The sequence below is a fragment of the Acomys minous genome, assembly GCF_964271855.1.
Source record: "Acomys minous genome assembly, chromosome: 16".
In the NCBI taxonomy this organism is placed as follows: Eukaryota; Metazoa; Chordata; class Mammalia; order Rodentia; family Muridae; genus Acomys; species Acomys minous.
In genome coordinates this window covers 87,578,545-87,592,743 of record NC_140498.1, presented here as the reverse complement: position 1 = coordinate 87,592,743, position 14,199 = coordinate 87,578,545, and the positions used below count along the sequence as shown (strand labels likewise).

The 14,199-nt window shown below is 46.8% G+C and overlaps 1 protein-coding gene across 8 annotated transcripts in view; it reads left to right on the top strand.

The window, feature by feature from the left end:
* HECTD4 (HECT domain E3 ubiquitin protein ligase 4) overlaps positions 1–14,199 on the top strand; it is a 162,058-nt gene that overhangs the window by 83,432 nt on the left and 64,427 nt on the right. For 3 of the 8 annotated variants that reach the window (XM_084762068.1, XM_084762067.1, XM_084762066.1), the window contains exons 21-32: positions 1,199–1,397; positions 3,439–3,585; positions 4,522–4,626; positions 5,437–5,600; positions 6,131–6,364; positions 8,097–8,289; positions 8,446–8,550; positions 9,634–9,722; positions 10,038–10,213; positions 12,933–13,068; positions 13,170–13,326; positions 13,422–13,588. In XM_084762068.1, the coding sequence (XP_084618194.1) occupies positions 1,199–1,397; positions 3,439–3,585; positions 4,522–4,626; positions 5,437–5,600; positions 6,131–6,364; positions 8,097–8,289; positions 8,446–8,550; positions 9,634–9,722; positions 10,038–10,213; positions 12,933–13,068; positions 13,170–13,326; positions 13,422–13,588 (1,872 nt within the window). The remainder of the gene's footprint in view (positions 1–1,198; positions 1,398–3,438; positions 3,586–4,521; positions 4,627–5,436; positions 5,601–6,130; positions 6,365–8,096; positions 8,290–8,445; positions 8,551–9,633; positions 9,723–10,037; positions 10,214–12,932; positions 13,069–13,169; positions 13,327–13,421; positions 13,589–14,199) is intronic. The other 5 variants (XM_084762073.1, XM_084762072.1, XM_084762070.1 and 2 more) reach the window with 3 other exon arrangements.

Genomic DNA, 14,199 nt, shown 5'->3' with positions numbered 1-14,199 from the left:
GAAAGCCTTGTACTCCTTACGACAGTGACTTTTAGCTAGGATTAGCTAAATAAAAAAGAAAATGCTTCAAGGCCAGAATTTTACAGCTAGCTACAGGATTATCTTAAATTTACAGGAACAAGTTAGACTGCATTCCCCTCTGTGAAGGGAAATGTTCAAAATTCACTTGGCTAGCTGGACTCGCTTTGTAGACCAGGCTGGCCTCAGAATTTACAGAGATCCGCCTGCCCCTGCCTCTGAGTACTGGGATTAAAGGCCGGCGCCACCACTGCCTGGCTGACACTCTTCTAACAGTAGGCGTGCAGGAACCATTGGATTAGTAGATTTATTTTGTTCTTTTGTGTCTGGTTTTGGTGGTTTCTGTTGCAGTTATGAATTTTTTGTTGTTGTTTTGTTTTTAGACAAGGTCTCACTATATAGTCTTGGATGGCCTGAAACTCAGTATGCAGATAGAGCTATTTTAAACTCACAGAGCTCTGCCTGCCTTTGCCTCCTGAGTGCTGGGTTTGAAGGTGTGCACCGCCACACCTGGCTTACTTGGTTTTAAGGATGTGGGGGTTCAAGTGACCCTTCCGCTCCAGCCTCTCCTGGAGATGGGACTACAGGGCAGAAGCTTCCCTGTGTACAAGCTCATGGTGTACCTCGGGCTGTCCTTGAACTCCTGCCCCTCTAGCATGTGCTCCCCAGTGCTGGACCTATCTTTTTACCTAACGGTGCATGGCTGGCATCAGGACGGCTCTGCAGCAAAGATGATGCAAAGGAAGTGGCTTTGTGCAGCCTCGGGCTCTGGAGCTGGAAATGGAGAAGGGGGGTTTTTTGGTGTTGCTGCTCCTGAATGAAAGTGCACTTGGAAGAACTAGAGACTCTGGACACTGAGACTTGGGGAAGAGGAAAGCAGCCCAGCCTGAAGCCCCGCCCTAGCAACTCTGCGGGGCGTTAGTGAGGCCTGGCTGGGAAGCTCATGCCCTGAAGGAGCAGTAAATGCCTGTGGGAGAAGTAGTGTAGTGCCTATCAGCGGGAGAATAAAGGTGTGAAGACAGAGCACTTCCAGATGCCTTCTGTGCCTACTCAGTGCTCACAGAGCAGGGTTGTCATACTGTGTGCTGTGGGAAACTTAAGAACAGTTTCTTAACTTGTGGCCTGCATTTCAAGTTTGCTTTTGTTGTTTGTTTTCCACTCTCTTTCTCTCTGGTTTTAGAATGCTAGAAGAAAAGGAAGAGCCAGGCTTTCTCACTGGCTTAAAGATCCCTGCCCCGTGGGCTGCTGGGAAGACTGTGGAAACAGTACACCCTGTCAGAGATAACTATAAATTTAAAGAGACTGTTCATATCCCAGGAGCTCGCTGCTTGTATCTACGATTTGATAGCCGATGCTCGTCACAATACGACTATGACAAAGTAAGCAGGAACCAGTTGTCACTGCCACCTCTGCTGAGCTGCTTCTTATTTTTCTTTGCACTGGCCATCATTTCTGACTAATGTCTTCCCTAGGTCCCTCTCAGGAGATTCCCCTCAGGTAGTACTTTGGAGGGTAGTGGCTGAGGGCTGTGTGTCTGGCAGACGTGCTGTAGGCGTGTAGACACGACGTCTCTCTAAGCACCATGAGCAGATGTCTCCCTGTGACTCTGCTGCTTTCTGCCTTCCCTCTTGAGAGTCACGCAGATGTGTGATGACAGGTCAGTTGCAAAGGTCGCACTGCCCAGGTCTTGGGGCTTCTCATGTATCCTATGGAAGAAGGTGGCTGTTGGAAGGCTTCAGATATGCCCGAGTCTGGCTTGCTTTCTCTTCTTTGCCATTGTCTCAGGCACCTATATAGATTTTGAGGAAGAGGAGTTTCCAACTAGTGGCTTACTGGCCATTCAGAAAAGGCAGGGTTTTCTTCTCTTGCTGTTGGATTGTAAACCACCACCACGTTGGATTCATGAGGAGAGGCTAAGGAAAGAAAACACAAGCTCCACTGCACATGTTGTCCTCAGTTGCTGGCCACCTCCTTGTCATATCTGCCCCTTCTGAGCAGAGTGAGGGCAAATGGTCTTAATTCCATCAAGGCAGCCTTGACATGGTAAGACACATGCAGATGTCAGATCCCTTTCCTATTAGATTTTAGGAGCGTCAAGAGTCTCAGGTGTATGGAGGAGTTGAAAACGTGTCCTCAAAACTCATTTTGGCCTGCAGCTAAGATGCTCCATAGAGCCTGGCTCTGGCTTTCCTTGCCTCCTCAGTGTGCAAGCAGACATTATTCCTTTAGTTGATATCGGTTTGTTTTTTCTTTAAAAAATAATAATTTGCATCTTCTGGTGTGTACCAAGTTATGCCTGCACTGTACCTTAGAATTACGACATGCAAGGAGGGTTCCCACAGAGACAAAAGTATATTCACTTTCCCAACGGTCCCTGGATGGTGTCAGCAAGAGGTCTAAAAGGAAAGATCTCACAAGCTGCCAAGCATCCAGGCTTAAAGCTGCAGCTTTCACACCCTAGCATAGCTGCCAGGTGTGTCAGCATCCTGTAGCCCCTGGGCTTGCTGCTCACAGAAGCCAGAGCGCCGCTTCCTCTAGACACACTTGCATGCCAAGTGAGCTGTCACTCTCTTCTGTTAGGAAAGCAGCCAGCGAGGGCCAGGTGCTCAGTAGGTAAGGCTCCTGAAGCACAAGCCTAACGACCTCACACAAGTCCCCAAACACTCACATACAGGAAGGAGAGACCTAACTTCACAACGCTGTCCTCTGACCTTCCCACATGGGCTGTGGTACACGCGCCCCATGCACACATACCATGCACGCAAAACTTTAATAATAGCCAAATCTTCCATTTAGATATAAGTGGGTGATAGGAGACTAGGATTGACAGAGGAAAATTGTCCCCACCAGCAGCAGCCATGTCCCTGGCCCATACTTGTGTCATTTCTTCTTATGCCATTAAGCAACATTTTAAGAATGTGTGGCTTGTTTTCACTTTGTTGCATTTTTTAATCCTTATTTATTCATTGATTTTTTTTTTGATGCTCTTAGGTATTAGAATCTGCCTATATTAGCTCATTTCATTAATTTTGGAGATGACTTAAGAGGCCAAACTGCACCTGTTGTTAATGAGTTTAGATAACTAGGATGAAAAATAGCTACTCGAGAAAGGCACTCACACAATCCAAGTGTAATTATTTAACCCTTGATGTTCCTGTGCCAATATAGATTGGAAAATATGAGAAATATGCCTGTTAATAATTTTAATCATTATTTTTCTTTGATTATCTTGTAAATACTAACAGCTGATTGCCTCCAAACGTATATCAGTTAGACCTTACATATGAGGATCTATTAGTTATGTTATAATGAATGACGCCAGTGTCTGGTTATAAATGTGTTTGTTTGTTGTTGGTTTTTTTTACAAATATTTTTGCAGCCTCTTTATTTGTAGATGTTGTTTTTGTTTTTCTTTTACAGTCTAACGGTCTATTTTCTGTTTTGAAGTTGGTGATATACGCGGGGCCTAACACAAACAGTAGGAAGGTTGCTGAGTATGGAGGCAACACTCTGGGATATGGCAGCCGTAGTGTCTTAGGAACTGGTTGGCCGAAGGACTTGGTGAAGGTATGGTATCAAGTCACAACCTCTTTCTAGAAAAGAAAGGTGCCCATAGGTTCTTTATAGGGCTGAGGACTACCTGTTACCCCAGAACACATTTGCTATGAGGATTTGTCTTAGTTAGGGGGGTCACATGGCTAGGCATATCACCCTCCCACTGCTATTCAGAATTACCCTCTTTTTGCTTGGAGGACATCAGACCCCTGTCCCTGCCAGAGCTTGAATCCGTCCACAGGGTTCTTCATGGCCAGTGGTTGTCATAGATATTTCTTCTCTCAGGGTTGGGGTTGCTAGTTCTCCCAGGGTTCTGCTCTGGACGTTGAGCACCAAACACTGCAGTTTAAAAGTTTTGAGTTAATGTTTTCAAGTTAATTTGGCCTTTGAAGAAAAATAACAATCAGTCTTCAGACCCGTATCACTCAGATCTTGCTTTATAATCTGGGCCAGAGCACAAACAGGGATCAGAAGCCACGACCCAAATGCACTCAGTATGTTCCCTGAGCCTGTCTCTCGCACACACAATGTCCCCGCTTTAATTAGCCAGTGACAGCAGTCGGCCTGAGCTATCTGGCTAAGCTGAATCCAGATTTGCTCTTTGCTTCCTTAATGACACAAGGGAGGTTGGGAAGAGATGGGAGGGACAGGACAGCGTGCAGATGGATCTCTGTGAGTAATAGGCCAGCTGGGGCTGCACGGAGTGACCCCCATCTCAAAAGCAAAACAGCAAAAAAAGGGAAAGAAATTTGGTTGTAAACTCCTATAGTCCACGACTTAGAAGTTAAGACAGGAGGGTCATGAATTCATAGTGAGACTTTATCTTAAAAAAAAAAGAAGAAGAAGAAGGAAAGAAAAAATCAATCTCTGAAATACATTGCAATACATTGCTCTTTTGGAAATTGTTTGTCTTTTTTTAAAAGTTCATTTTCCCCCTTAAATCTTAAGGTTGAAGGCGATACAGTCACCTTCTCCTTTGAAATGAGAAGTGGCCGTGAACACAACACTCCTGACAAAGCTATGTGGGGCTTTGCTTGCACAGTTCGCGCTCAGGTACTGACCCTAACTCTGCTGTGGGCAGAGTGAACTTTTTCCTGTGTGCCTTGGTGATATAGATCATATTTGCCTTGGAAACAGGGCAAATATGAGCTACTCTTCCATCTGTCTCTCCATCAGCAAGTAGGAACTTAGCAGGAGTGAGTGGTCACGTCATGGAATGAAGAGCTGCGACCTAAAATCAGCTCAGCAGCACAGGAGCCACTGTGGCTAGGACTCTCTGAGGCCTGGGGGGTGACCTGGCTCCAGCATGTTCCCTCAGGGCAGAGGCAGCAAAGACACTCAGCACTTGGACTTGACATAAGCACTTGGATTCTGAGTTAGGAGTTGGACTCCCTCTTGGCTTGTACTGTAGACTTGAGCTTTGCTTGAGCTTGACCCAGCACTGAGCCTCTAGGGTAGAGCTGCAGGCCTGTGCTCCTTGTCAGGCAGGGGTCTCTGTTTATCAAACAAAATGGTTGCTACCCAGGAGCCAGGTAACTTGAGTGCAGCTGTTGATGGAATAAAGGTCTGCGCTTGACTAGGCATAGCTGAGAGCAAGCCACCTAGCTTCCTGCACATGTTCTGTGCTTTTTCTCATATGAAGTCTAACAAGATGTTCACTGCCTAAAACTGCATTCAGTGTCATTCCAGTGCAAAAAATCCTCTATTCCTGAGTTGAGTCCTGCACCAAATTCCCATAGCCGCTCCACTCAGTGCTGCTCTGAAAACCCAGTGGGGATGGTCCAGTGTGATGCAGCACAGCTTGCAGTGCTCTGCCAGCGTCCGCTGACCTGTGCGTGTGGTTTGCCCCTGTCTGCATTATAGGAGTCCTCGGAGGATGTCTCAGGAGGCTTGCCCTTCCTGGTAGACCTGGCCTTAGGTCTGTCTGTATTAGCTTGTTCCATGTTAAGGATCCTGTACAACGGACCAGAAATTACCAAAGAAGAGGAGGCCTGTCAGGAGCTGTTGAGGTCCAAACTTTTACAAAGGTAACAAACAAAAGGTCTGCATGGACTAGCTCTGCCCACATGCAGAAATGGACTTCGTGTGGAAACCTACTCAGTGCATTTCCCAGCTAACTGTGCCACTACCCAACCCTCTCGTTGATGTCTAAGTACCTTAGAAATGGGATAAAAATAACGCCTCCTGCCTTTCTCAGCCTTACCTTGCTAATTTTTCGTTAACATCTTGGAACTCCAGTTCAAACACTGCACAGTTGAAGGATCCCCAAAGGGAGGGTAGATGATGAGCAAATCAGACATAACGGGGTGGGAGGTAGCAACCATGTGACGCTTTCAGCTTTTACTCTGAAGCCCCAGGGATTCCTAATAACGTGTGGGAAAGGAGATAGATTCCTGAGATTATTTCACAAGGTGCTCAGTTTAGCTTCAGGAGGTTTGTTGAATACAAACCGGACACAGCATGTGAGCTTTCAGGGTCTGATGTAGCTGCAATCATTTAAGTAGCTTTGAGGGGGTGAAGAACCTCCTTTTTTTTCTCTCTCTCTCTCTCCCCTCAGGTGCCAATGGCAGGTGGAGGCCAATGGTGTTATCTCCCCTGCCCTTACTCCAAGTCCATCTCCACTGCCACTGACCATAGAAGAAGACAGAGAATTCACCTACCCCTCGGATGTCCTTGTGCCTCCTGTTGGGAACTACTTTGACCTGCCTCGGATCAGGCTGCCTCCAGGAATCATGATAAAGCTCAGGGAAATTTCTGGGCGTGCACGACCTCAGTTTAGACCAAGTATAAAGTATGTTCAGACAGCAGGGAGGCCATGTTTTATTATATGTCTAGCAAGTGAACCTTGAACTTGAGTTTACCTGAGGTTGGGGTGTAGCTCAGTGGGAGAGTGTTTTTTTTTTCCGTATAAGCCTCTGGATTTGAGCCCCACAGCCATAAAAAAATCAGTTCAACTATATCAAAATCCTGTGTTTACTTAATGGATAGGAGCCAAGTGTTTAGGTGGGCCACCAGGTAAGATTCCAGCCAATGGTTCTCACTGTTGGCCTCCACTCACAGCCAGCCAGCCCTGGGAACGTTGGTATGCAGCCCCGCTTCACACTTGTTGGAACAGTTTGGGATGCTGATGCATAGTAAAACTTGGCAAGTTCTAGACTTTTCTCTGACAATTTGACCTTCCACTTGACCTCGGCATCTGTCTGGGAATATCGTTCCTTGTGATTCCAGGGTAGTGACAAGCACACTGTGCTTGTGTTCTTACCTAAAGTCTTCTAGCAGGGACAAAGCTACCCATTTCAGAGAAAATTCTGAAGAGTAGATGAAATTTTAAATGAAACAAATACAGAAAACACTTTTTGTCTTATTACCTTTTTTGTGGGATGGGTTCATCCCACTGTGGCACATGTGGGGAGATCAAAGGACAACTTGTAGGAGCTGGTTTTCTCCTTCCATGATGTGTCCCAGCATCAAACCTGGCTTCTTAGACTTGGCAACAATGCCCAGTCCCCATTGAGCCCTCCAGGCTCTGTAAATGGCACTCTGTTTTACCCCGCCCCCACAGGCTCTATACCCCACATCTGTTTTACCCGGCCCCCACAGGCTCTATACCCCACATCTGTTTTACCCTGCCCCCACAGGCTCTACACCCCACATCTGTTTTACCCGGCCCCCACAGGCTCTCACCCCACATCTGTTTTACCCGGCCCCCACAGGCTCTACACCCCACATCTGTTTTACCCGGCCCCCACAGGCTCTATACCCCACATCTGTTTTACCCCGCCCCCACAGGCTCTACACCCCACATCTGTTTTACCCGGCCCCCACAGGCTCTATACCCCACATCTGTTTTACCCGGCCCCCACAGGCTCTCACCCCACATCTGTTTTACCCCGCCCCCACAGGCTCTCACCCCACATCTCAGCACTGCATGAAGTCAGTATCTGAAGCAGAATGGTGCTGAAGCTGGTTTCTATTTTGAGTATGTGGGAGTGCACGGAGGCCTGGGAAGGGACATGCAGCACCCTGCTCTACCACTGTTGAGCTTCATGCTCTTGAAATGGGTCCTTACTGAAGCTCACCATTTGGTGTGGCTCTGGGCCTGTACCCTCCTGTCTCTGTGCTCAGCACCAAGGCCTTAGTCATGTGTAGTCACCTTGCTTTTATGTGGCTGCCATGGGGTGGCAGTGAGTCCTCCTGCCCCCAGCTTCCGGCACATCCGGTCAAGAGTTTTAGACCTGTTCCAGCTATGAGATGACTCTGGGTCAAATTATACAAATCTTACTTAGGGAGCGTCCTTTAATTTTGATTTTCAGCTTCATTAGGCAGTGTTAGTTTTAACGCCTAGTATATGAAATTGGTTGCTAGCACATACTGTCTGCAGTGCCACTGTGTCTTCCTCAGTGTTAACACAAGGGTTGCGGTGGACCAGCGTTTGAGTCAAAGCATACAATCTCCAGCCTGCTGCATATGGTGCTGCCAAGTTAAGCTCACAACACACCTGACTGGTTTCCATTGTCGCACAGAGAGGTGATTCAGCCTGATGTCATGGAGGAAATGGTGGTATCCTGCGTTATTAAGCACTTGAACCTGGTTGATGCGCTGCAGTCCCTGATCAATTTCCAGTATCAGGAAGAACATGCTGAGGAATATGACTTACTGTGTAAAATTATGGGAGAGACCTTTAAGAAGCTCAATGCCATGGAGAGGCAGCTGCAGGTGAGTGAGAAAGGAGCATGTGTCCACCCTTGGAAGCAGCTTCTTTCCTGGCAAGTTACGGAAGTGCTCAATAGCTGTCAGCCCAGACTCCAGGCTTACAGACTGCCCTTGGTCTGTTGTGCATCTGTGTACATGTTGTGTTTTCAACCCTCCTAGAGTGTGGCTGAACTGGAGCAGAAGTGGCAGAGCGAGGCCGAGGATGCCATGCAGGGGAAGCTGGAGAACAGCGTGCCTTTCTTTTACGATTACCATTTCAATGAGGTGAGCACAGTGTGAGAGTCAGCACTGGGGTTTGCCACTCAGAGAGCAGAGGGACCATGTGTGCTCACACATGCACCTGTGGGCATGTGCGCGCACACCCACGCACGCATGCAGAAAAGGTAGTGTTGTTTCCTGAAATCTTGTACACTGTGTGACGTGCCCATTCTCTAAAGGGTTAGAGGGAAGGAGCTGGACTGACATGTTAGTATACAAGTATCTGATTTTTAACTGGTTGATAGCTTTGTACAAAAGTTAAACGGGGCTGGAGAGATGGCTCAGCAGTTAAGAGCACTGACTGCTCTTCCAAAGGTCCTGAGTTCAATTCCCGGCAACCACATGCTGGCTCATAACCATCTATAATGTGATATGATGACCTTTTCTGGCCTCCAGATATACATGCAGATAGAGCACTGTATACATAATAATAAATAAATCTTTTTTTAAAAAAAAGCTAAAGAAATTACCATTTTATGCTGGTGAGATTGTCAGTGGGTTGGAGTGCTTGCCACCAAGTCTAGGGACCTGAGTTCCAGCTCTGGGAACCATGTAGTAGAAGGAATAGTCCTCCAGCCACACAGGCACCACATCCTATACTGAGACAGAAAAGAGGGAAAAGAAATTGCCACTGTCATCAAATTTTGCTTTCAAATCTTAAAAACCAAAGCAAAAATTTTAAATTACAGTTTGAGTTAGAAATCCCCAGAAAAGAGACCATGTAATTTTTAATGTTTATACCATCACATAAAAGTATAAATTCCAGCACTCAGGAAGTGAAGGCAGGAAGATGGAGACGCAGTGTCTGAAGGCTCAGCTTGAGGCTGTAGTGCCATGGTAGAGAGAGCTCTTGCTTAGCATGTCCAAGGCACTGGTTTAATTCTGGCAGTGCAAAAGTGAAAACAAAACCAGGATCACTCCTCACAGTAGCAGAGTGCACAGACCAAAGGTGGTGGTTGGTCCCCAACATCTGTTTCTGCTAACAAATGTCCAGTGAACTTGCTTCTTGCAGGTCATGCATACCATCTCCAGTGAACTTGCTTCTTGCAGGTCATGCATACCATCTTTTCTTGATTTTTCCTTCTTTAGAACAAAATGAAAGAACTAGAACTTTTGTGTTCAATGAAGGAAGTCTCCTTTGATGGAAATGATCTTGAAAACATGGTCCTCTCACTGAGGTTAGTGACGTTACTCACTCTCAAGGCTGACTCCTCATCTCGGTGCTCAGGTCACTGAGGTCCAGTCCCTGCTAGGCTTTTCACTGTTGTGCATTCACTAGATACTCAGAGTGTAGCTTACGGGTAAGTCAGCAGCTTTGGTTTGAACTCTCAGAAGGTGGCACAGGCATTTGAAACAAAACCAGAGAACCCTTGGATGGAGGGGGGCAGGTGAGCAGGCCTCACTAGGAGACCGCTTACCTCCTGTCCTCGCCCCCGAGGGCTGTGCAGGGTGAGCTCGAGAACCTCTAAACCCACCTCAGCCTCTCTCTCTAGGGAGAAGTTCCTCCAAGAAGTGAATTCTCTTACTCAGAAGCCCTCCCACCCTCTGGCCAAGACCAAGACACTGGTGAAGAGTCTGATGAACCGAGCAGAGCTGCTGCTGCACGTCACCATTGCAGCCCAGTCAGGCCTCACCAGGAGCATCTCAGGGACACCGGCAGAGACGCCTGGTACTGCTGCTGGCTCCGGCCTGACTCTGTTCATAAAATAGACACCAATTGTTTTTAAAGAATCCACTTCTGGGATCTAGAACAACAGAGAAGGAAATATAAACACTTCCCTTCTTGCCTCTTACTTTCTTTAGTCTCTAAGACTTTAATCCCTATGGTGTCATCCCGAATGTGTCCCCTTTAGATTGAGGGCTCCTCCTGGGGCACCTAAGGAGTCCAGTGGCATGAGCTTATATAATCAGTGGCCCCTGATTTAAGTTCATGGTTTTTGTAGTTATATATATTTCAGAGGAACAGAAGCATTTGTGCCATCAACATTGTGAGTCTTAGAATGTGCCAATCTTTTTTTCTTTACTCAAGACTGGGTTTGCATTATGTAGGACCTTATGGCAAGACTTGACATGAATTGATCATTACTATAAATCCCCAGGTCACATTTTTTTAAAGGTTTGTTTTTTTTTTAAGTTTTACAAGTTTTTTAAACAATTAATTCATGTGTATGAATGCTTCCCCTTAATGTATCTCTGATGCCCACAGAGAGGCAAGAAGTAGCATTGGATCCCTTTGAACTGGAGTTACAAATGGGTGTAAGTCACCATCCGGGTGCTGGGAACCAAGCCCAGGTCTTCTAAGAACAGCAGGTGCTCTTAACCTCCAAGCCATCCCTCCAGGCCTCTCTTCCAGGTCCCATTTTTAATTCTTAGTCTAAAAATGTGTCCCCCAGGGAAATCAGTGAGTTACCAGCATAGCCAACTATATGCATCCCTGGCCACAACTGCCTTTGTTTCATTAAAACAGCCTATTTTTAGTGGAAACCTTAGTCACTCCATTGAAGTTGCTGACACCTTCGAGGGGGCCCACAGTCCCAGGGATAACAGGCTGGTAGCACCTGAGAGGCATCCTTAGCATAGGTTTAAGCTGTGGTCTTAAGATGTGTGGTGACTTTTCTCTATGATTGTAACTTAACTTCATTTCAGTGTTTTGGTTTTGGTTTTTTTTTCACTTCCTTTTCATGTGTGTGTATGGAGCGTGAGAGGGTGTGTAATGCGTGCTTGTGCCTGAGCAGGCCTAAGGTTGGGAACTATCTGTAACGCTTTTCCGCCGCATTCCATGAGGCAGGCTCTCTGGATGAAGCCCGGAGCTCACCCATGTGACTAGTATTTCTCCCTAGCCAGCTTGCTTTGGCTTGGGGTTCTCTGTTCTCCCACCTGAGGCTGAGAGGATTTCGAGATCTTTAATGTGTGAGCCATCTCCCCAACCACTCATTTTTGTATTGTTTCGTTTTGTTTTTTGAGACAGATTTTCTCTGTGCAGCTTTGGCTGTCTTGGAATCCACTCTGTAGACCAGGCTGGCCTCGAACTCATAAAGGTCCACCTGCCTCTGCCTCCCAAGTGCTGGGATTAAACATGTGCGCCACCAACACCTGCATTTTTTAAAAAAATGAAACAAGTGTGGGACTAGAGAGATGGCTCAGTTGTTAAGAGTGCTTTCTGCTCTTGCAGAAGACCACAGTTGAGTTCCCAGCATCCATGTTGGGAGCCTCACAACACCTATAACTGTGGCTTCAGGAGATTGGATCCCCTCCTTTGGCCTCCATGAAAACTGGCACACATATGTGGGCACATTCACACACTTAAGGATGAAACAAATCTTTTGTTTGTTGTGTTTTGAGACAGGGTTTCTCTGTGTATCCCTGGCTGTCTCTGTAGACCAGACTGGCCTCGAATTCACAGAGACCCTCTTGTGTTTGCTTTTCAAGTGCTGGGATTAAAGGCATATGTCACCACCGCCTAGCTGAAATAAATGTTTTAAAAAATTAAAATAATACAACCATTGTCTTGATGTGGTTAGTGGAATGTCTAGCAGGAAAGCCAACCATAGTTTAGCTCAAATGTAGTATTTACTCTACCAACTATATGAAAGTAGAGACATCATCAGATAGCCCAAAGTCAGTACACAGGGTCAAAGGCAGTTTCTGAAATAAATGACTCTGTGTTTATTTTAATTAAGAAATTTGGAAGGTGAGGCAAAAACAATTCCAAGTTCCAGATTATACAGCTACAAAACAAAAGCCAGTCTGGGCAACAAAGAGACCCTGTAAAGATACAGGGACATAGCACCTTAGCAGCTTAGTACCTGCCTACTAATTAATACACAGTCTGCTATTACCAGAGAAAGAGAGAGATAAGAGAGACAGAGAGAGAGAGAGAATGCTTCCATTTTGCCTTCTCGCCCTTTTTCTCTCTCAGACCTTCCTTCTGCATGCTAGGCCAATGCCAGAGACCTGAGCTCCTGCTCCCCAGAGGGCTTACACTGAATGGTGAACACTGTTAGTTATTAGATGAATGTTTGTCCTCTCTTTGGAAAACCAATTTAATAAAAAAGACTTAATTTCAAGCTGGCCAGGTGTGGTGGCGGCCTTTAATCCCAGCACTCGGGAGGCGGAGGCAGGCAGATCGCTGTGAGTTCAAGGCCAGGTCTACAAAGTGAATCTAGGACAGCCAGGGCTATACAGAGAAACCCTCTCTTGAAAAACCAAAAAAAGAAAAAATTAAAGCTGAAATGAAGTTTATCCACAAATTTAAGTTTTTAAAGTTACTTTCACTCCCTTCGAGTGAAGATGGTCTTAGTGCGGTCCTTCCCTTGTGCTTAGCTGTCTCCCTGCCTCCACCCAGATCAGACAGCAGAAGTATTAAGCACTTTTCCTTTTTCTTGCAGCATGCAAATCAGCCTCAGAGACGAAGGTGGCTTCGCACGCTGTCCGGCAGCCTGTTTTCCTTCGAAGCATGTCTGCTCCTTCTGACCTGGAAATGATTGGTAATGAAGACTTGGAATTTACTCGAGCAAATCAGAGGTAAAAAGTCTTTGGCCAGGGTGGGGATCCCAATGTGTAGTTGCACTCGGTTTTCACAATGGCCTCCCTAAGCGTGGTTCTTGTTTGCTCATCTATTACAGTTTTGTTTTCTGTAGGCGTCGTCATGTGACCAGCCACCGCAGCAGCTCCTTTACGCTCCTGCAGTCACTGGCCATTGAAGACAGCAGGGACAAGCCCACTTACAGTGTCCTGCTGGGGCAGCTATTTGCTTTCATTGGCACCAACCCTGACCAAGCGGTAGGTCACAGTGTGTGGACCTCTGATGAACGGCCCCTGGCAGCTGGAGCACGCACAACAGTAAGAGTCAGCATGCTCTCTTCTGTGCATTTCAGGTGTCCAGCAGCAGCTTCCTTCTGGCTGCACAGACAAGGTGGCGGCGGGGAAACACGCGGAAGCAGGCCCTGGTGCACATGCGGGAGCTGCTGACTGCTGCTGTGCGAGTTGGTGGAGTGACTCACCTGGTGGGGCCGGTGACGATGGTCCTCCAGGGGGGACCCAGGTCAGTGGAGTGACTCACCTGGTGGGGCCTGTGACAATGGTCCTCCAGGGGGGACCCAGGTCAGTGGAGTGACTCACCTGGTGGGGCCGGTGACAATGGTCCTCCAGGGGGGACCCAGGTCAGTGGTGTCTATTAGTTCACACTGCTCTATCCACCATGAGCAAAAGCACACAGTGGCATTTGCTAATGTCTTTCCTCAACTTTTTTTTTTTCCTCTGTGTAGTCCTGGCTGTCCTGAAACTCACTCAGTAGACCAGGCTGTCCTCGAACTCAGAAATCCACCTGCCTCTGACTTTAGAGTGCTGGGATTAAAGGTGTGTGCTGCAACTGTCCAGCTGCCCTCAAATATTTTTATAGTGGTGTATGATTTTGAAAATCACTACAGGATACATAACAATGTGAAGAGGTCCTCTTTCAGACCTTCAGTCCTAAATTGCCCCCTGTCCTTTTTGGGTTTGTTGAACTAACGGTGTACGTATAAACAACTCCTTGATTCTCTTTGTCCGTGTGAATATGTGCATGTGCGATGTCTTCACATAGGTGAGTTGTGACAAGTTTGCCCCTAGAGTTATGATTATTCTCTGTACATCCTAGCTATTGCTGTCTATCTA